This window comes from Scyliorhinus torazame, chromosome 3 (assembly GCF_047496885.1).
Source record: "Scyliorhinus torazame isolate Kashiwa2021f chromosome 3, sScyTor2.1, whole genome shotgun sequence".
Classification (NCBI taxonomy): domain Eukaryota; kingdom Metazoa; phylum Chordata; class Chondrichthyes; order Carcharhiniformes; family Scyliorhinidae; genus Scyliorhinus; species Scyliorhinus torazame.
Genome location: NC_092709.1, coordinates 90,645,213 through 90,667,610, shown reverse-complemented (window position 1 = coordinate 90,667,610; position 22,398 = coordinate 90,645,213). Strand labels below are relative to the sequence as shown.

The 22,398-nt window shown below is 47.6% G+C and overlaps 1 protein-coding gene across 3 annotated transcripts in view; it reads left to right on the top strand.

Moving 5' to 3' along the window:
- Positions 1 to 22,398, top strand: part of afap1 (actin filament associated protein 1) — a 342,584-nt gene that overhangs the window by 272,484 nt on the left and 47,702 nt on the right. For all 3 annotated transcript variants that reach the window (XM_072495955.1, XM_072495957.1, XM_072495956.1), the window contains exons 11-12: positions 13,740 to 13,885; positions 16,347 to 16,464. In XM_072495955.1, coding sequence (XP_072352056.1) covers positions 13,740 to 13,885; positions 16,347 to 16,464 — 264 coding nt within the window. The remainder of the gene's footprint in view (positions 1 to 13,739; positions 13,886 to 16,346; positions 16,465 to 22,398) is intronic.

The following is a 22,398-nucleotide window of genomic DNA, read 5'->3' as shown; positions in this document are numbered from 1 at the left end:
TATGCTCCCTCCACCTCCAACGGACCCGCCGGGACCTCCGCTCCCATTAACGAGTGCAGCATCGTGCTCACATATGCCCCGACGTCCGCTCCCTCCGCACCTTCAGGAAGACCAAGAATCCTCAGGTTGTTCCTCCTTGCATTGTTCTCCAGTGCCTCCAACCTTTCCACACATCGTTTCTGATGTGACTCATGCATCTCCGTCTTCACCACCAGGCCCTGTATGTCGTCCTCATTCTCGGCTGCCTTTGCCTTCACGACCCGAAGCTCCCGCTCCTGGGTCTTTTGTTCCTCCTTTAGCCCTTCGATCGCCTGTAGTATTGGGGCCAACAGCTCTTTCTTCATTTCTTCACTATTCCATTATCATCCATATGTTTATCCAATGACCATTTAAATGCCCTTAATGTTGGCGAGTCCACTACTGTTGTAGGCAGGGCATTCCACGCCCCTACTACCCTCTGAGTAAAGAACCTACCTCTGACATCTATCCTATATCTATCTCCCCTCAATATACAGCTATGTCCACTCGTGCTAGCCATCACCATCCGAGGAAAAAGGCTCTCACTGATCACCATATCTAATCCTCTGATCATCTTGTATGCCTCTATTAAGTCACCTTTAACCTTCTTCTCTCTAATGAACACAGCCTCAAGTCCCTCAGCCTTTCCTCATAAGATCTTACCTCCATACCAGGCAACAGCCTGGTAAATCTCCTCTGCGCCCTTTCCAATGCTTCCACATCCTTCCTATAATGCGGCGACCAGAACTGCACGCAATACTCCAAATGCGGCCACACCAGAGTTTTGTACAGCTGCAACATGACCTCATGGCTCCGAAACTCAATCCCTCTACCAATAAAAGCTAACACACCATACGCCTCTTAACAACTCTATCAACCTGGGTGTCAACTTTCAGGGATCTATGTACATGGACACCGAGATCTCTCTGCTCAGCCACACTACCAAGAATCTTACCATTAGCCCAGTACTCTGTATTCCTGTTACTCCTTCCAAAATGAATCACCTCACATTTTTCTGCATTAAACTCCATTTGCCACTTCTCAGCCCAACTCTGCAGCTTATCTATGTCCCTCTGTAACCTGCAACATCCTTCCGCACTGTCTACAACTCCACCGGCTTTAGTGTCATCCGCAGATTTACTCACCTATCCTTCTACGCCCTCCTCCAGGTCATTTATAAAAATAACAAACAGCAGTGGCCCCAAAAGAGATCCTTGTGGTGCACCACTAGTAACTGAACTCCAGGCTGAACATTTCCCATCAAGCACCACCCTCTGTCTTCTTACGGCTAGCTAATTTCTGATCCAAACCGCTAAATCACCCTCAATCCCAAGCCTCCGTATTTTCTGCAATAGCCTACCGTGGGGAACCTTATCAAACACTTTACTGAAATCCATATACACCACAAGAATTGCTTTACCCTCGTCCACCTGTTTGGTCACCTTCTCAAAGAACTCAATAAGGTTTGTGAGGCACGACCTACCCTTCACAAAGCCATGCTGACTATCCCTAATCAAATTATTCCTTTCTAGATGATTATAAATCCTATCTCTTATAATCCTTTCCAAGACTTTTCCCACAACAGAAGTAAGGCTCACTGGTCTATCGTTACCGGGGTTGTCTCTGCTCCCCTTCTTGAACAAGTGGACAACATTTGCTTTCCTCCAGTCTTCTGGCACTATTCCTGTAGACAATGACGATATAAAAGGTCAAAGCCAAAGGCTCTGCAATCTCCTCCCTAGCTTCCCAGAGAATCCTAGGATAAATCCCATCCGGCCCAGGGGACTTATCTATTTTCACACTTTCCAGAATTGCTAACACCACCTCCTTATGAACCTCAATCCCGTCTAGTCTAGTAGCCTGTATCTCTGTGTTCTCCTCGACAACATTGTCTTTTTCCTGTGTGAATACTGACGAAGAATAGTCATTTAGCGCCTCTCCTATCTCCTCGGACTCCACGCACAACCTCCCACTACTGTCCTTGACTGGCCTTACTCTTACCCTAGTCATTCTTTTATTCCTGACATACCTATGGAAAGCTTTAGGGTTTTCCTTGATCCTACCAAGGACTTCTCATGCCCCCTCCTGGCTCTTCTTAGCTCTCTCTTTAGGTCCTTCCTGGCTAACTTGTAACTCTCAAGTGCCCTAACTGAACCTTCGCGTCTCATCTTTACATAAGCCTCCTTCTTCCTCTTGACAAGTGACTCAACTACTTTAGTAAACCACAGTTCCCTCGCTCGACCACTTCCTCCCTGCCTGACAGGTACATACTTATCAAGGACACGCAGTAGCTGTTCCTTGAACAAGCTCCACACTTCAATTGTGCCCATTCCCTGCAGTTTCCTTCCCCATCCTATGCACCCTAAGTCTTGCCTAATCGCATCATAATTGCCTTTCCCCCAGCTATAACTCTTGCCCTGCGGTATATACCTACCCCTTTCCATCGCTAAAGTAAACGTAACCGAATTGTGGTCACTTTCACCAAAGTGCTCACCTGCCTCCAAATCTTAACACCTGGCCTGGTTCATTATCCAGTACCAAATCCAATATGGCCTCGCCTCTCGTTGGCCTATCTACATACTGTGACAGGAACCTCCTGCACACATTGGACAAAAACTCAGCTAAAGTACTCGAACTATAGCGTTTCCAGTCAATATTTGGAAAGTGAAAGTCCCCCATAACAACTACCCTCTTACTTTTGCCTTAATGTATCCCTGTAATGTAGATGTCCTGTAAATCCACTAAGAGTGATGGTGTCTGTGGTGAGCCATTTGTCATGCTGAAACATTGTGGAGGAGTTTAAAGTGGTGCGGGATCCTCCTGTGTCCCAAAGGAACTCTACTGGACTGTGCCTGTGACTACTGGTCTTCCTGATTTGTCCCAGAGTGTGTCACAGACGCAAGGTGGGGAGTCCGAACTCTGTCAATCTGTGCTATTGGTCACTGCATTATCTGATTGGGCGCTAATGCTATGTATGGGCCTAACATTGTTCCTTGGTGGGGCGTTTGATTGCTGATTCCGGTGCTGGTTTGGGGGGGTGTTGCATTCGCGGGCATAATGTCCCATGTGTCCACAATTATAGCAACCTCGTGGTGCCTGTACTCTGGGGCGCTGTCCTTTATATCTGCCCTCATTTACCCATGCTGGGTCCTGATTAGTCCTGACTGGGTGCATATTCACCTCTGCCTTTTCCTGATCTGCCTTCCTATGTAGGGATTGTTCCCAAGTTCTGGAGAGTCGCTTTAAAACCCAAACTTCATTATGCGTGGCGTCTGCGGGGTTGTAATTTACACAAGCCTTTTGACCTGCTTCTGTGGCGTGGGAGACTAAAGTGCGGGCCCATTTGGTTGTGTTGTTATCTATGTGTGCGCGCGGACTAAATCCCCAAAGACCGCTTTAAAGTGTATCCAAAGGCGTCCTGCATATGCTGTCGGGTGCTCTCCCTTCTTTTGTCTACAACGGTTTAGACCTTCTATGGGGTCTCCTCTGTTGTAACCAATTGTGTCTAAAATGGCTGTTTTCATGTCCTGAAGGCTTCCTCCTCCTACATTCTGTGGGTCTGGTAATGGTAATGGGTAAAGGCTCATTACTATAAGCTCCACTTCCTCGTCCAGACCGTACATAACTGTCTGTTGTCTTACTCGCTCAAAGAAATGGTGTGGGTCTGCGGTGGGTTGGAATGGTTCTATTTTGTCGCACGCATCTCTCAATTGTGTGATGGTTAGTGGGGTGGTGTACACGAAATCGGGTTCATCGTCAATCGGTGACTTGCGCTGCGTGGTGACTGGATTCATGGGGTTGTGTGCTGCCTGTACAGTCGGTGGTGCGGGTGCTTTTCTTTTCGGGGCCTGGGGGGCTCTATTCTGATTCTCAGTGTCTTCTACATATCTATGGGCAGTTTCATTGAGTTCCTGCCAATCGGGGCCATTTTCCTGATCTAAATTCGGTCCAAAGGTGTCTCTGAATCCATTGTGCACTGAGAGCAGTGACAGTAACCTTGATATTTGTTGCCTACATTTGGCGTGGTCTACTGAACTCTGCCTTTGTTCCATTGTGGAACTATGGAGTGCTCGTAAAGCTGCCTTCAAATCTGCGCATTGTTTCTTTAACTGTTCTACCTGTTCCGTCTCTTCTCTTACCAAAGCTGCGCGTTGTGTATCTTGGTAGGCCTTATCGTATTGAGTCTGAAAGCTGCTTCGGTGAACTATGCAAGATTGGTGTGCCCGTTTGACATCAGCCATCTCCTTGTCTTTAGCTGCTAGCTGCTCTCGGAATTGCTCATTAACTTTCTCACATTCACTAAAATTTCTCTCACTCTTCTCTTTCTCTACAAGCTGTCTGAGGAGCATCCTCACGACCTCCTCTGTGCCTCGCAATTGTGCCGGACAGGACATGGTTGCCATCGGTTTACGAACTTTTCCTACATTCTTTTTATGTATCTCGGTTAGGTTATACCAGGTTTGTCCTATACTACTTGGACCTGACTCTTCATTCGAACAAAACTAAAACCAGAGGGGCCATCTTTTCCCCTTCAAGTACTTTCTCAATTCCTCTTCCCAAATGGGGCACTGCTCTGCTCTACTGGTCGCTGCGACCTCGGGTTCCTGCAGATTAATTAGGCGTTCCATTGCCTTTGCTGCCATTGCTACTCGTATCTCTTTTACTACCGTAATCTCTGTTTCTCTACCGTAAGTTTGGGACAGGGGGAATTGGGCGGCGATTCGAACAGCGGGTATGGCCTAAGCTATTTTCCGGTTCACAATACTCCCGATAGTTTTACGCAACAAAATCTAACGAGGTTACCTTATATCCCTGTTAGTACGGATGCAAGTTAAAACACACTTCCGAAGCTTGGAAATTTGATCGATACGGGCCTTACACTTGTGGTTTCTGTCATAATATACACACAAGTATATGATGGTGCACAGACAGACATTGATTGACACAAAGGATGACCAATGAACATACAGAGCACAGCAGCCAATCACCAGACAGGACACGGCCACTATAAAACCAGAGGGCACTAGTTTTCCCGCACTCGGGGGATGCAGCCTCTGAGACAGTCAGAGCCTGTGAGCAACAACTAGAACATCCACCATGTGGTAGTAAGATAGTCTGGTCAGGTTAGCCTCAGGTCTCCAGTCAACTCAGCATTGTGTCAACCCTCAGTTAAAGTATGTTTAATAGTTAAGAGTTTAATAAAATAGAGTTGCATTTCTTCAAGTGTTGCAAGCCTGTCTCTTTCTGCTACAGTAAACGCAGTCCTCGCAGACCCAGCTTACCCAACACATCAGTTTCTTTCACTTTTCTCAATTGGGTTTCTAATGCAAAGTTTTGTGTGTTCTCTCGGAGTGACAAAATCACTTCTAGGTCGAATCCCATCAAATGTCGCCAATAATGTTGCCAAGTTTGGGGTATCTACTTTATTCAGATATTAATCTGACAGTTATTAATGAGGATATTGCTTTCAGAGTCGCCAGGTATCAGATGATACCACCACAAGGTTTAACTGGATATCGATCAAAAACCCAACAACCAGTTAGTTAGTTCAAGTTCAATACTAGTTTATTTACGCACCAAGAATTACTTCGACATGCAACATAAAACACTATGAGCTAAAATACACCTAACACGACAACAACCTGTACTTAACTTCAGGCACCTGGCTTTATGCAGAGGAATTAGGCCTTTGTTTGGATCTTTCGTGGCTTGGTCTGGAGATGTGACTTTGTTTCTGCTGGGCTCATCCATCTGGTAGCGATCGTTGATCTTGAACTTGCTTTTGGTCGTGGTGCTGCAGTTGGTATCAGGCGTAGGCTGGGCCAAGAGAGTGCCGGTGCGCCGGTGCTAAAAGAGACTGAACACATGGCAGTGTCCCTTTTTATCCTTTGGGAGTTTTGCACTCTTTTGGGCGGTCCTTAGCTTTGGACCCAATAATTCGGCAGGTTTCCATTACTGCCTTCGATTTTAGCCAATAAAGGGGCGGGTGCCTTGATAGCTGGGCGTGTCCTGAGCGGTCATTCACCTTGGCTGTTTGGGCTTCCTGGGTGAAGGGAGTGGCGCCGATGAGTCTGTATCTGTATCTGATACCTGAGTACAAGTCTTGTTCTGGGGAAATGGGCCATTAGAATGCAAATTGACTGGGGTTTCGATAGTGTCTGGTTATCTAGTGGCAAATATACACTTAAGCTCTGAGTTCGTCTGGATCCTGTATTGGCCATATTTCCCATGATTCTTTGTAAGTGGCCATACTTCCCTTGTAAGTGGCCATGTTTCCCTTTGTAAGTGGCCATCCCAGATAGCTACAGTAATGAATGTAATGTCAATCTCCATATCAATAACAACAATTCCATCCTCTCACCAAAACACAGACATTAGCCCGAATGTTAACATAAACAAATGGCAAAAAGGAATCAGGAAGAGGGGTGGAGAGGTTAATCTCCATCCTAACAGAATCCGCCTTCGGGTAATCAACGAGGCGAAGGCTACAACATCTGCCTCCGCACCCGTTTCCAACCCCAGCTGATCCGACACCCCGAATATGGTCTCCCGAGGGCCCGGGTCCAGTTTCACGTGCACCACTTTAGAGATTACCCTGAACACCTCCTTCTAGGAGGTGGACATCTTTGGACAGGACCAAAACATATGAACGTGGTTTGCGGGGCCCCCTCCCGCAAAGTTCACACACAGCTTCTACCCCCTCAAAGAGCCGGCTCATCCTCGCCCTTGTAAGGTGCACTCTATGTACCACCTTCAGCTGTATCAGCCCCAACCTCCCACACGAGGTGGAGGCGTTCACCCTCCGGAGCACCTCACACCAGAACCCCTCCCCCATACCTTCTCCCAACTCTTCCTCCCACTTTGCTTTGATCCCTTTTAGCGGCACCTTCTCCTCCTCCAAAATTGCCCTGTAAACCGCCGACACTACACCCTTCTCCAGTCCCCCTGTCGTCAGCACCTCCTCCAGCAATGTGGAAGTCGGCTCTACTGGGAAGCTCTGTATCTCCTTTCTGGCAAAGTCTCAAACCTGCATGTATCTAAATATTTCCCCCTGCTCCAGCCCATATTTTGCTCCCAGCTGCTTCAATCCCGCAAAACGACCCCCAAGAAACCAATCTTTTAGTGTCCAAATTTTTCTCCTCCCATCTCCAAACATTTCCATCCCAGTTCGCTGGTTTAAATCTATGGTTCTCCCGAATTGGCATTTCCCTTGATCCTGCTCCCAACCTGAAGTGCTGTCAAAATTGCCTCCAATTTCTCAACAAAGCTATTACTACCGGACTCCCTGAGTATCTCCCCGGGGCCGTCGTGAGCGACACTGTCGCTAGTGCCTTCAATCCCGACTCCTTACCCAAACTCTCCTCCATTCTGACCCATTGGGAGTCAACACCTCTGACCCAGCTCCATACCTTCTCCACACTCACCGCCCAGTAATAATACATCAGGTTTGGAAGAGCCAAACTCCCTGCCTGCCTTCCTCTCTGTGGTAGCAATTCAGGCCACCTTTCCTCCCCATATGAACGAGGTAATCATCCCTTCAATCTCTCTAAAAATTGCCTTTGGGAAGAAAATCAGCAGGCATTGAAAAATAAACAGGAATCGCGGCAGCACATTCATTTTAACCACCTGTACCCGACCCGCCAGTGACAGAGGGAGACCATCCCACCTTGCCAGATCAGCTGTCACCATCCCCACCAAATCGGAAATGTTGTACCTACGGAGCCCCCCCCAATCTCGAGCAACCTGCACCCCCAGGTATCTAAAGTGAGTCCCTGCCTTCCGGACTGGCAGCCCCCACCCCTGGCCGACGCACCACAATATACTCACTCTTGTCTAGATTTCATTTGTACTCTGAGAAAGGCTCAAACACCCGAAGCAGCTCCGGTATTTCCCCTACTGACGCACTTGGTTCCAACACTTATAATAACAAGTCATCGGCATATAAGGACACCCTATGCTCTATCCCCCACTGCACTATCCCTATCCGTACCCCCGAACTTGAAATTTTCAATTCTGATGGACACGTAAAATGGGCAATATCCGATTGGCTGCCCATTATACAACCAGCCCAATGGTTCTTTACATTCACATTACCAGAGCTCAAAGTCCTCATGAATATGCTAGTTATTATCTGGTAGGACTGCAATAAACTTCTTTTGTATGTATGTGTGTTTTGTTTAATAACTGGTTTGGTATGCCGTTGAACTGCGACACACTGACTTGTTATTGACCTGTATCATCCCTTGGTTAAAAGTCACGATTGCAAATGTGTATCCTTTGAAAATAATGGACCAGGTCTATTGCCGCACCATTCAGCAGTGAGTAGGGTTGCCAGCACTTCCAACTGCGGTATAGTGGTTAACACTGCTGCATCACAGTGCCAGGGATCCGGCTTCGATTCCGGTCTTGGGTGTCTGTCTGTGTGGAGTTTGCACATTCCCCCGTGCCTGCATGGGTTTCCTCCAGGTGCTCCGGTTTCCTCCCACAGTCCAACGGTTTGAAGGTTAGGTGGATTGGCCGTGCTAAATTGCCCCTTAGTGTCCAAAGATGTGGAGGTTAGGTGGGGTTACGGGGGAGTGGGCCGACATAGGGTGCTCTTTCGGAGAATCGGTGCACAGTCGATGGACCAAAAGACCTCTTTCTGCACTGTATGGATTCAGGATTGCCCTGGAGTTTTCAGGATGTTGGCGCCTTTTCAATATGGATATGGCGGACTACATGCCACCATAGGACCATAGAATACCCACACTGCAGACGGAGGCCATTCAGCGCATCGACCTACTAAAAGAGCACCCTACCTAGGCTCACTTCCCCGCCCTATCCCCATAGCCCTACCTAACCTGCACATCTTTGGACTGGAAGGAAACCAAAACAGCTGGAGGAAGCACACTAAGAGAACATTTAAACTCCACACAATCATCCAAGGACAGAATTGAACCCGGATCCCTCGTGGTGTGAGGCAACAGTGCTAATCACTGTGCCACCTTACTGTCCTAATGTCTGTCTCGCCACAGAATACAGCGTAAAATACCCAGTTGCATGATTAATGAGACTTTAATTTCAGGCACTGTGCTGCAGGAACTCTTCCAGCCACTGCAGTGCTGTGCCTGGATGGGCTGGCGAGCTTGCAGCCAATCGGATCAGCCGACAGCTCTCCACGGCGGGACTTCCATCCTGCTCCTACCAAGCAAAGCCCAATGGAGCGTGACTTGGCAAGCGGGCCTGTCGGAATCGGCAGGGTTGTATGCCCCATCGACTCTCAGGATGATGGTAGCTGAGTGCGCGTCATCCTGAGGGAGAACTCTGCTTTCAGTGTTTACTGATACTGGATCAGTAACTCCCAAATATAATTATAACCATGGACCTTTGGTTCAAGTTTAACTTAAAATTTTAACACATTGCACATAATTTGTTTAGTTTCCTCTGTAATGGTTCATGTGAATACCAACATGTCAAACTGCACCACAGAGATCAAACACAAGTGAATAGGCCCTTCTTTATTCACAACAACTGAAATATATTTACTTTACAACGTGTGCGTGCAGGATTGTAGTTGGAGACCGAGGTGAATTAAGCAATATATCATGTGCCATGCTTTCTTTGGCATATGGTTACAGAGCTAAACAAAATTTCTGGAACGGACCTCGGTGGTGCTTTCGCAAGGATTCAAGAATGTGAGGATATTGTAGAAGTTATAATAAATGGCTGCTGTTTTCTAGGTTTTCTGTAGGTAATTCTTGCAAAAGTCCCTATGCTAAAAACAAAGTTGGACAATTAACAAACATGCTCTAAAAGTTATCAAAGAATGCAAACACCTAACCTAACCGGTAATGACCTTAAAGCTTGTAAAGTGAATTAAAGGCAAGCAGTAAAGACATAGGGCTGGGTTTTCCAGCCCCGCCTGCCGCCAGGGCCATCTGGTCTCGCAGGCCCCGCTGAGGTGGAACTGGAAAATCCCAGCAGTCGAATCTGAAGTACCTCCAGTTTTTCCGGTATCTTGTGGTGGGAGACTGGAACAAAGTCCCCCCAATCCAAGTGGTTGCCTTCAAGCACAAGAACAGTTGGGATGAAATTATTTCGAAGCATTGTAAAGAGAAGTAAGAAATATCCCTAACAGAAGACTGAAATTCAGGAGGTGCTTCCATTTGAAGGAGGTGCAGTGAAATGTCAGCCTAGATTGTGTGCTCAAATCTAGCAGTGGCGATTGCGTGGGCTAAAATCTTGGATACATAATTGGGAAAGTCTGTTGTGTTGCAATAATTCATAGTTCTTCAATCTGTGTCAAGGAACAGAAAGCGGATCTGTGACTATATATCTACAAAATACCCAAATAAAAGGGACTGGTCATAGCAGGTTCTATCGAGCTCACCTCAAGGACAGTGAAGTGAGTTAATTTACTAACCCCTATAGTTTCCTGTAACAGGGGAGATTGGAAAGCTGATCAGAAAGCAGGTAGTAAACATCAGCCAGTGATTCATCATTGATTGCCCTTCTTCTGTTCAGTTAAAGGTTAGTTTACCTCCTTAACCTGTCAGCCAAAGAATGCAGCATCGTATCAGAACCAAACAATAAAATTAAAACATGGATAATGTTGTAAATGTTTTTAAAGAAAAACAATTTCATTCCTGACAGTTTCCAAGTATGATGCTTTAAACCCAAGAACTACAAATGCAAGTGCAACTGATATGCATTCACTGTCAGAACTTGATCAAGCTGCGTCTCCCTTTTTCCCTCCAAATCCACATGCAACTTCAAGGTTCTCCTGGATGCCAGAACAATTATTCATTTTTTCCCCCATAATAAACTGTCTCCTCAACCTCCTTTTGCCCTCCCTAACTTCTCCACCTTCTCCTCTTCACCTTCCTGTCAGTTTCCAGATAGCCAAGTTGTGCCTCCCTGCCATGCCTCTTGTTTACTCAAATGTTCTCAAACTGTCCATCTGGCATCAAGTCACATGTGAGTCAACATTGTTTTCCAACTGGATACCTGGAAGACCAAAGCGCTCACTTTTAATTCCCTTACTAAACTCCATTCCGCTGATTGAATTCTCAGGACATTGCTGTTGTTGATTTAGCCATTACCCTGTTCAACTCAAAGCAAACCATCGACAAGCTCACTTCCTGCCATGTTTGCCCCTACCTCATTTCCACTGTTGTTGAAATCCTTACTCAAACCATTGACACATCAGGACAAAACATCCTCAGTGTCCTCATCGCTGGGCCTCTAATGCTGTTCAAAGCACAGCTGTCCATATCCTGACACCTGCCTGTGTCTTGCTTACACATCCTCTTTGACCTACATTTGCCCCCGGTATTTCTTCCTGTCTTTAAATCCATTTGTGGCCTTTCCCCTTCCCTATCTCTGCAGCTTTTACCATGCTGACACCTCCTGACCTACCCTTTGGTTCTTCAGCACGGTAGCACAGTGGTTAGCACGGTTGCTTCACAGCGCCAGGGTCCCATTTTCGATTCCCGGCTTGGGTCACTGTCTGTGCGGAGTCTGCACGTTCTCCTTGTGTCTGTGTGTGTTTCCTCCGGGTGCTCCGGTTTCCTCCCACAGTCCAAAGATGTGCAGATTAGATGGATTGGCCATGATAAATTGCCCCATAGTGTCCAAAAAGATTAGGTGGGGTTACTGGGTTGCAGGGATAGGGTGGAGGCGTGGGCTTAAGTGGGGTGCTCTTTCCAAGGGCTGGTGCAGACCCGAATTGCCTCCTTCTGCACTGTAAATTCTATGAATTCTTGAATTGTGCATCCACTCTACAATTTCCCCTGCCATTGATCACAGATGCTCTGGATTTAAGCACAGTATTCTTAAATTTCCCCCGCCCTTAATCCATCCACCTCATTAATTCTCTCCCCAATTTTTAAAAAGTTCTCCATGCCCATCTTTTCGATTAATTCTTCGGTCAACTCTTCTCAATTCTGATACCATGATTTGGTTTCTGCTCTGTTATTTTTCTTAACTTGAAACCATATTCCCCCACCCCAACCAACCAACCAACCAGCCAACCCACAATATGATGTGCTTTTTTTAAAACATTGATTGTACTGCAGAAATGTTCGGACTGAAGCATTTGTTTTCGGTCCATGCTCCAAGCCTCATTTGTTAAATACTGACTCCATCCCCCAACCTGCCAACAGTCTGTGATTAAGCCATGTCTGTTCACAATCTTAAACCCAAGATAAGCATCCATCTCATAATCGCACCATCTCTAAGACTGCCTATTAGACCGCCATAACATCGCTTGAGTTTGCCCCCGTCTCAGTTTCTGTTGCTGAAATCCTCATCCATGCCTTTGTTATGTTTAGACTCAATTATTCCAGTGGACTGCTGGCTGGTTTCCCACATTCTACCCTCTAAATTTGAAGTAATCAAAAACCCTGCTGTCTGTGTCTTAACTTGTGTCAAATTCTGTTCCCCTATCACGCCTGTGTTCACTGACTTACATTGGATCCTTATCAAACAGCATCTTGATTTTGCATTTTCATCCATGTTCTCAAAACCCTCCATGGCCTGTCCCTATCTCCGTAATCCTCTCCAACCTCAATCCTCCGAGATATCTGTCCTCCTCCAATTCTGGCCCCTTGTGCATTCCATAGAACCATAGGGCAGCATGGTGGCGCAGTGGTTATCATTGCTGCCTCACAGCACCAGGGGCCCAGGTTCAATTCTGATCTCGGGTGACTGACTGTGTGGAGTCTACATGTTCTCCCCGTCTCTGCGTGCGTTTCCTGCACAGTCCAAAGATGTGCAGGTTAGGTGGGGTTATGAGGATAGAGTGGGGGCGTGGGCCTAAGTAGGATGCCCTTTCAGAGGGTTGGTGCAGGCCTGATGGGCCGAATGGCCTGCTTTTGCACTGATTCTATCAGAATCCCCTGTCCTATCCCCGTAATCCCACTTAACCTGCATATCATTGGACACTAAGGGACAATCTGACATGGCCAATCCATCTAACCTGCACATCTTTGGACAATGGGAGAACACAGGAGTACCCAGAGGAAACCCTCGCAGACACAAGGAGAATATGCAAACACCACATAGTCACCCGAGGCCAGAATCGAACCTGGGTCACTGCTGCTGAGAGGCAGCCGTGCTAACTATGGTGTCACCGTGCTGCCAATCATAATTGCTCTACTTTGTCTAGGCCCCGAGCTCTGGAACTCCCTCCCTGTACCTCTCTGCCTCTCTCTCTCACTTTCCTCCTTTAAGACATTTTAAAAAACCTATCTTTTGATCAACCTTTTGGTCAACTGAACTAATAGCTCCTTCTGTCGCTCGCTGTCGCACTTTGTTTTATCGTGCTCCTGTGAAGTGCCTTGGGACTTTTCAGTACATTAAGGGCACAATATAAAAATGTTGCCATTGCTATTTCCATTTTATAGCAATGTCTACAAGTTATTGCCACAGAATTAGATCCATGCAGTCAACCTAAATATCACATAATTAAGGCAAAGTGTTTTTTTGTCCTTTGTTTAAAATTTGGAAGTTGTAAACTTACTTAAAATCATTTCTATAGATAATCTACTACAAAATGTCTGTATATTTAAAAATCTGCAAATGCTAAACAATACTCTTGAGGTATTATTTAAATGCCTTCTCAGATTGATCTAGAAATAAGAATTATAAATGTATTTTTTTTTTGCACAGTCTAATGGTTTACATTGATCATGCTTGTATTGAAAAGCTATCCCTAAGCGTTCAACATTTTGTTTCTGCAGACCTCTTCAGGTGAGGAACTGGGAAGATGGCTGGGTGTTTTACTGTCTGAAACTGGTTCTTCCACAGACCCAGCAGCCTTACACTATGATTACATCGATGTAGAAACAACTTCAAGTGTAATACAGACTGCAAAGCAGTGCTTCAAGTAAGAATTTATCTGAGCCATAGAAAATTGACCTGTGATAAAATATATAAAAGAATTGGAACAGAAATTAATCATTCCTTATTTTGTAAATTTGGACATTTTTTTGATGCAAATCAATGGGTTCCCGATTTTTTGTGACACTGTTATAGATGGATCTATTTGAAATATTTGTGTCAATATTGCATTTAATGGCACAGAATGGTGGTGAGCGGATGAGGTACTTGAACCAAAGAGTAGCCTTGTACTGCTCAACATCAAGTTCAAGAGACCCCCTTGGAGAGGGTATGGCAGAAATTTACTAGAATTATACCAGGGGTGGAAAGGCTTCAGTTCTGTGAAGAGACTAGAGAAACTGGGATTGTTTCCCCCTAGAGCAGGTTAAGGGGTGCTGTAACAGGTGTTTGAAATTTAGGGGCATTGAAACAATAAGTAAGGAGAATCTGGTATGGGCGGCACGTGGCACAGTGGTTAGCACAGCTGCCTCACAGCACCAGCAACCCAGGTTCGATTCTGGCCTTGGGTGACTGTGTGGAGTTTGCACGTTCTCCCCGTATCTGGTGTGTTCCCTCTGGGTGCTCCTACCGTAGTCCAAAAATGTTCAGGTTAGGTGAGATTACAGGGACAGGGCGGGGAAGTGGGCCTTGGTACGTGCTCATTCGGAGAGTCGGTGCAGAGGCAATGGGTCGAATGGCCTCCCTCTACACTGCCATTACAAAGTGCTGGCACAAACGCCATTGGACAACTGGCCTTCTTCACTGCTGTGATTCTATAGCTATCTTGTAAGCGTTCCAATCCATTAGTTATAAATTATTGTTAATACGCAAGTACAAAATACAGAATAACCACCAGCAAAGCAAACAACTGTTTGAATTTAAGACTGAACTGATCAAACAAAAGCAGAATTTTATTTAGAATTTTTACTGATTTTGGACTTTACAGTGTACAGCACATGTATAACAATGAATTACTGCATGCAGCAAGTGATGGATCAGCTGTGTAAATGTACTAATCTTAACAGTACAATATTGCACACTGGAGCAAAAATATACTATCCACTGTGTAGTCAGATGCTGGCTTCCATCTGTGATTCCTCACATAATGAGTTCTCAGTTTAACAATGCCATTGGGAGTGCAGCCAAGACTCACTGCAGTAGGGAAATATGGATTGGGAATTATCCCACGCTACTTTCACCTACTTTCTAGCTCAGTTCGCAGAAACATTGGTAGAAGAGTGAAGGAAAGCCACTTGTCTCCCTTCAGTGCCATACTTAGTACAGACCAGGGGGACAAATAGATGTTCACCACCAACAGACAAAACATTACTTTGCATTACTCAGGGTAAGAGTGATCCTGCAGTGTTAAGTGCTGAGTTGCACCGGCCAGCAATCGGAGGAGAATCTTTGACTTCCTGACTGATGGCCGGTGCCCGTCTCAACGGGGATACATCTTGAATGCCCACGGGTCAGAAAAAGCCAATATTTCTGGCACAGGTGGTACTAGGGCATTTCCCAGATACATGTTTGAGTCTGACCCATTCACTTCGTTTATAGAGGCTGTAAACTAGAAAAGATTCCCCGGCATGTTATCTGGCAGCGGGGCAGCTTGCCATTGGCCGCCGGTGGGATCTTCCCGTCCTGCCAATATCTATGGCATTTTGTTAGGCTCGCCCGTCGCTGGGGGGTCTTTTTGGTGGGAACGGAAGGTCTCGCCAATGGGAGGTGCCAGAAATTTCCACCCCAAATCTTTGGTAGACCGCACTTGCATCAGCTAAGAGACAAACACACCTTATTTTACCAGATATGTTACTATAATATAATAATCTTTATTGTCACAGGTAGGCTTACATTAACACTGCAATGAAGTTACCGTGAAAAGCCCATAGCTGCCATATTCAGGGACCTGTTCGGGCACACGGAGGGAGAATTTAGAACGTCCAAATTACCTAACAGCACATCTTTCAGGACTTGTGGGAGGAAACCGGAGCACGCGGAGGAAACCCACGCACAGACAGGGAGAACGTGCAGACTCCGCACAGACAGTGAACCAAGCCGGGAATCATACCTAGGACCTTAGCGCTGTGAAACAACAGTGCCACCCACTGTGCTACCGTGCTGCACCTGGTAGGTTTCCAGTCCAAGGAAACCCACTTCCCTGACTATGTTCCCCCTATGTCCTGTGCCTTCTGGCTTGTGCCTGGACCAAGGCTATATGGAAACAGGCTGAGATCCAACATATCCACGTTCCACCTTCCATGCTATGCTCCCAGTGGATTTAAAGTGGAAGTTACTGTAGTGATCTCTGTATATCAATATACATGATCAATGTATGTAAAAGTAGTTCAGTCAATTCAACACTAGATGTCTCACTATCAGATGGTATAAGAAAGACTTTCCTGCTCTTTCTGAGAGAAATGCTTTGCATAAATATTCATCATTGGTTAATCTTTATTTTTATTTTTCAGTTTATTACACAGGCGGTCAATATCTCCAAATAGATATGGTGGCATCATGCCTAATGGATATGCATGTCCTCGTGGAGTCTCACTTCATTATGATGATGTACCTTGCCTAAATGGAACAGTAAGTCATTTGAATTAGCAGTCTTTTGTAAAGTAATATCAGAAAATATTACAATGATACTGGAAAACAGCAGTTCCTAGTGGCTGAGCCTTTCTCTTCTTAGATTCAAGGGATTGTCATTAACCTAGCAGAGTTTATAATAATGTGGTGGGAGAAATCTTGTAATTGGCTTTATACAAGGATTCATGTAACAATTTATGTAACTCACCAAAGTCCTTCCACCATCTACAAGACCAAGTCAGGAGTGTGAGGGAATACTCTCCACTTGCCTAGATGAGTGCAGCTCCATCAACACTCCAGAAGCTCGATATCATCCAGGACAAAACAGTCCGCTTGATTGCCACACCCCATCCACCACCTTCAACATTCACTCCCTCAACCAACGACGTACAGTGGGAGCAGTGTGTACCATCTACAAGATAAACTGCAGCAACTCACCAAGGTAACTTCCTAACCTGTGATCTCTACTACCTAGAAGAACCAAGGCAGCAGATGCATGGGAACACAACTACCTGCAAGTTTCCTTCCAAGTCACACACCACCTTGACTTGGAACTGTGGTGCCATTCCGTCACTGTCGCTGGGTCTTCCTGGAACTCCTTTCACATGGGTGTCCCTACATCACATCGACTGCACCGGTTTAAGAAGGGGGATCATTACCACCTTCTCAGAGCTGTTCGAGATGGGCAATAAATGCTGGCTTAACCAGTGATACCCACATCTTGTGAAAGAATTTTAAAAACCCTGAAATGTTGGTAATTTAGTGAAGGTTTGACTTTAATCTTCGTTTTTAATCAAATAGAAAATATAAACTTAAATTTTGCTCCCAATTTGGAAGCCACGAACCCCACTGGCCATGTATAGCCCCTTTGCCAACTTAGTGCTAACTCTTGCCAACCTATGCCCCCCACCCTTTTCCCTTGCACTGTTCATGCCACCTCATCCAGTATCGACCGTGGGCAGGCTTCAGGACCCATGCTGAAAGGACATTTTTTAAAGTTCTCAGTATATATTGCTTAATTCACTATTTTAAAAACAACTCTCAATGATTTAAAAAAAAAAACATTCACTACATTCAACTGCTTGGCGGCACAGTGGCTAGCACTGCTGCCTCTCAACACCGAGGACCTGGGTTTGATCCCGGGTCACTGCCTGTGTGCAGTTTGCCCATTTCCCCATCTCTGCATGGGTCTCACCCCCACACACCAAAGATGTGCAGTAGGTGGATTGGCCACGCTAAATTGCCCTTAATTGGAAAAAATAATTGGGTACTCTAAAAATTTATTTTAAAAAAGTATTCCTTCAACTACTTAATCACTAATCAAAACAAGCATTTGTATTTCATAGCTGCCCATCAAGGACTTTAAGCACTTGGAGCAGTCAATAAAATGGTGGACTGAAAGGCTTCCCCCTCTGATAATCCTATGTAATTAAATCAGTCATGCAACACAAATCCTATCATGGTAACCCTCCGGCTTATGTCAACAAATAGAATAAAATAGCAAGCACTGATTTTTTCCTTTTAGCCAGCAGACTGTTTTTTTAAATTTAAAGGCCAGGAGATTTAAATGCCTTGACAGGTTGACAATTCCAATGAGCCTTGACAGCTTCCTTGATTGCGCCCTTCACTACTCTCGTGACAGCTCCAATGAGTTTAATAGTTCCACTGGGTTTATCCACATTATATCTATTTAAACAATCCTAAAGGGCACCTACCTTTCCAAAATGTGACCGTGGACCTATCCAGAGGGTACCGTGCATCTCCCAAAGGCTATTGTACCTTTCAAAGAACTCCGCTAACAGGCCTAAAGGCACGAGTTATGTTTTGGACAGCCCACTAGCCAAAATTGGATCTGACTGAAGGCAGCTCCAATTCAACAAATGAACCTGCTGTGCAAATGAACCCCTGATGCGCAAAATAAACCAGCCTCCTTTCATCCCCTGTATGGTGGGTCGGTGCTAAGGTGTGGCTTCTGGGTTCGGACCTCTGCGGCCATTTTTGCAATGGCAGACAGCCTCCCTGTGTGTGTGAAAGCTAGTTTGCTATTAACCTCAACAAAGAGTTCAATTGCACCATAATCTAAGAGAGCAACATCGGTTAATTATGAATACAGGATAATTAGTTTTTTTTTAATATTAAAGTTTTTTACCAACACAATTTTTCCCCCCTTACAAACAATAACCCCCCCCCCCGTAACAAAATAACACAAAATCGCACTGAGCAAGATATATACATGGCAAAATGGTATATTTACATAGCTGTATGCACTGGCTCTCTCCCGCACGTGCCAGTTTCCCCCACCCTTCATGTTATCTCCTGCTCCTCCATCCCCCCCAAGCAATCCCCCATTCCCCCCCCCCCCCCCCCCCAGGGTTGCTGCTGCTGCTGACCGACCTTCCTCTAACGCTCCGCGAGATAGTCTAGGAACGGTTGCCACTGCCTGTAGAACCCCTGCGCAGACCCTCTCAAGGCAAACTTGATCCTCTCCAGCTTTATGAACCCAGCCATGTCGTTTATCCAGGCCTCCACACTGGGGGGCTTCGCCTCCTTCCACATTAGCAAGATCCTTTGCCGGGCTACTAGGGACGCAAAGGCCAGAATGCCGGCCTCTTTCGCCTCCTGCACTCCCGGCTCGTCCACTACTCCAAATATCGCTAGCCCCCAGCTTGGCTTGACCCGGACTTTCACCACCTGAGATATTGCTCCCGCCACCCCTCTCCAGAACCCCTCCAGTGCCGGGCATGACCAAAACATATGGACATGGTTCGCCGGACTCCCTGAACACCTTCCGTATCTGTCCTCTACCCCAAAGAACCTACTCGACCTCGCCCCCGTCAAGTGCGCTCTGTGAACCACCTTAAATTGCATCAGGCTGAGCCTGGCACATGAGGAGGAGGAATTAACCCTACCCAGGGCATCAGCCCACAAACCTTCCTCAGTCTCCTCCCCCAGCCCCTCCTCCCATTTACCCTTCAACTCTTCTGCTTACGCTTCACCCTCTTCTTTCATCTCTTGGTGTATTGCCGAAACCTTGCCCTCCCCGACCCATACACCCGAGATCACCCTGTCTTGAATTTCTTGTGCCGGGAGCAACGGGAATTCCCTGACCTGCCGCCTCACAAAAGCCCTCACCTGCATATATCTAAATGCATTTCCCGGGGGTAGCTCAAACCTCTCCTCCAGTGCCCCGAGGCTCGCAAATGTCCCGTCAATGAACAGGTCCCCCATTCTTCTAATCCCCACCCGATGCCAGCCCTGGAACCTCCCGTCCATCTTCCCCGGGACAAACCGGTGGTTAACCCTGATCGGGGACCACACCGAGGCTCCCACTGCACCCCTGTGCCGTCTCCACTGGCCCCAGATCCTTAACGTTGCCGCCACCACCGGGCTCGTGGTATACTTTGCTGGCGAGAACGGCAGTGGCGCCGTCACCAACGCCCCGAAGCTCGTTCCTTTACAGGACGCCATCTCCATCCTCTTCCATGCCGCCCCCTCTCCCTCCATAACCCACTTGCGGATCATTGCCACATTTGCTGCCCAGTAGTAGCTCCCTAGGTTTGGCAGTGCCAACCCTCCTCTGTCCATGCTGCGTTCCAGGAACCCTCTCCTTACCCTCGGGGTCTTATTCGCCCACACAAACCCCATAATACTCCTACCTACTCTCTTGAAAAAGCCCTTGGTGATCACGATGGGAAGGCACTGAAACACAAACAAAAACCTCGGAAGGACCACCATTTTGACCGACTGCACTCTACCCGCCAGCGAGAACGGTAACATGTCCCATCTTTTGAAGTCCTCCTCCATTTGGTCCACCAACCTCGTCAGATTCAGTTTATGTAGGGCCCCCCAGCTCCTGGCTATCTGGATCACCAGATACCAAAAACTCCCCACCGCCCTCCTCAGCGGTAGGTCCCCTATCCCTCTTTCTTGGTCCCCTGCCTGTAATACAAAAAGTTCACTCTTCCCTACATTGAGCTTATAGCCCGAGAACTCCCCAAACTCCCTAAGAGTCTGCATGACCTCCACCATCCCCTCCATTGGGTCCGCCACATACAGCAACAGGTCATCCGCGTATAGCGACACCCGATGCTCTTCTCCCCCTCGGACCACCCCCCTCCATTTATTAGACTCCCTCAGTGATATGGCCACGGGTTCGATCGCCAATGCAAACAACAGGGGGACAGGGGGCACCCCTGCCTCGTTCCTCGGTACAGCCGAAAGTACTCCGACCTCCGCCGGTTCGTCACTACACTCGCCACCGGGGCTCTGTAAAGGAGCTTAACCCAGCTGATAAACCCTCCCCCGAACCCAAACCTACGCAGCGCCTCCCAGAGGTACTCCCACTCTACTCGGTCAAAGGCCTTTTCCGCGTCCATAGCTGCCACTATCTCCGCCTCTCCCTCCTCCGATGGCATCATTATCACGTTTAAGAGCCGCCGCACATTAGTGTTTAATTGCCTGCCCTTTACGAATCCCGTCTGGTCCTCATGAATCACCCCCGGGACACAATCCTCAATCCTCGTGGCCAGCACCTTTGCCAATAACTTAGCGTCCACATTGAGGAGCAAGGTCGGCCTGCACGATCCACATTGCAGTGGGTCCTTGTCTCGCTTTAGAATCAAGGAAATTGTCGCCTCCGACATTGTCGGGGGCAGGGTCCCCTCCTCTCTTGCCTCGTTAAAGGTCCTCACTAGTAGCGGGGCCAACAGATCTACGTACTTTCTGTAGAACTCCACCGGGAACCCGTCCGGCCCCGGGGCCTTCCCCGCCTGCATACTCCCCAAACCCTTGCTCAGCTCCTCCAACCCGATTGGTGCCCCCAAACCAGCCACTTCTTGCTCCTCCACCCTCGGGAACCTCAGTTGGTCTAGGAGTTGTCTCATCCCCTCTTTCCCCCCCCCACCCCCCCACCCCCCCCACCCCCCACCCCCTGGGGGCTGGGATCTGTACAGCTCTTCATAGAAGGCTTTGAATACCTTGTTTATTTTCGTTACACTCCGAACCGTGGCTCCCCTTCCATCTTTTATTCCCCCTATTTCCCTCGCTGCCGTCCTCTTATGGAGCTGGTGTGCCAGCATCCGACTAGCCTTTTCCCCGTACTCGTAGGTCGCCCCCTGCGCCTTCCTCCACTGTGCCTCTGCCTTCTCCGTGGTCAACAGGTCAAACTCCGTCTGGAGTCGTCGTCTTTCCCCAAGTAATCTTTCCTTCGGGGCCTCTGCGTATCTCCTGTCCACTCTCAAAATCTTCCCCACTAACCTCTCCCTTTCCATACCCTCTGTCTTCTCCGAATGAGCCCTGATGGAGATTAGCTGTCCCCTGATCACCGCCTTCAACGCCTCCCATACCACCCCACTCGCACCTCCCCGTTGTCGTTGGCCTCCAAGTACCTTTCGATACACCCCCTCACCTTCCCACTCACCACCTCATCTGCCAGCAGTCCCACATCCAGCCGCCACAGCGGTCGTTGGTCCCTCTCCTCTCCCAGCCCCATTTCCACCCAGTGCGGGGCGTGGTCCGAAACGGCTATGGCTGAATACTCCGTCCCCTCCACCCTCGGGATGAGCGCCCTGCCCAGAACAAAGAAATCTATCCGGGAGTAGGCTTTGTGCATGTGGGAGAAGAAAGAAAATTCCCTGGCCTGCGGTCTTGCAAACCTCCATGGGTCCACGCCCCCCATCTGATCCATAAACCCCCTGAGCACCTTGGCCACCGCCGGCCTCTTTCCCGTCCTTGATCTGGAGCGGTCCAGTGCTGGGTCCAGCACTGTATTGAAGTCCCCTCCCATTATCAGGCCTCCTACCTCCAGGTCCGGAATGCGCCCCAACATGCGCTTCATGAATCCAGCATCATCCCAGTTCGGGGCGTATACATTTACCAAGACCGCCGACTAGCCATCTCCTTTTCTGGGCCAGTCCCGTGTCCGCGTCTCCCGCG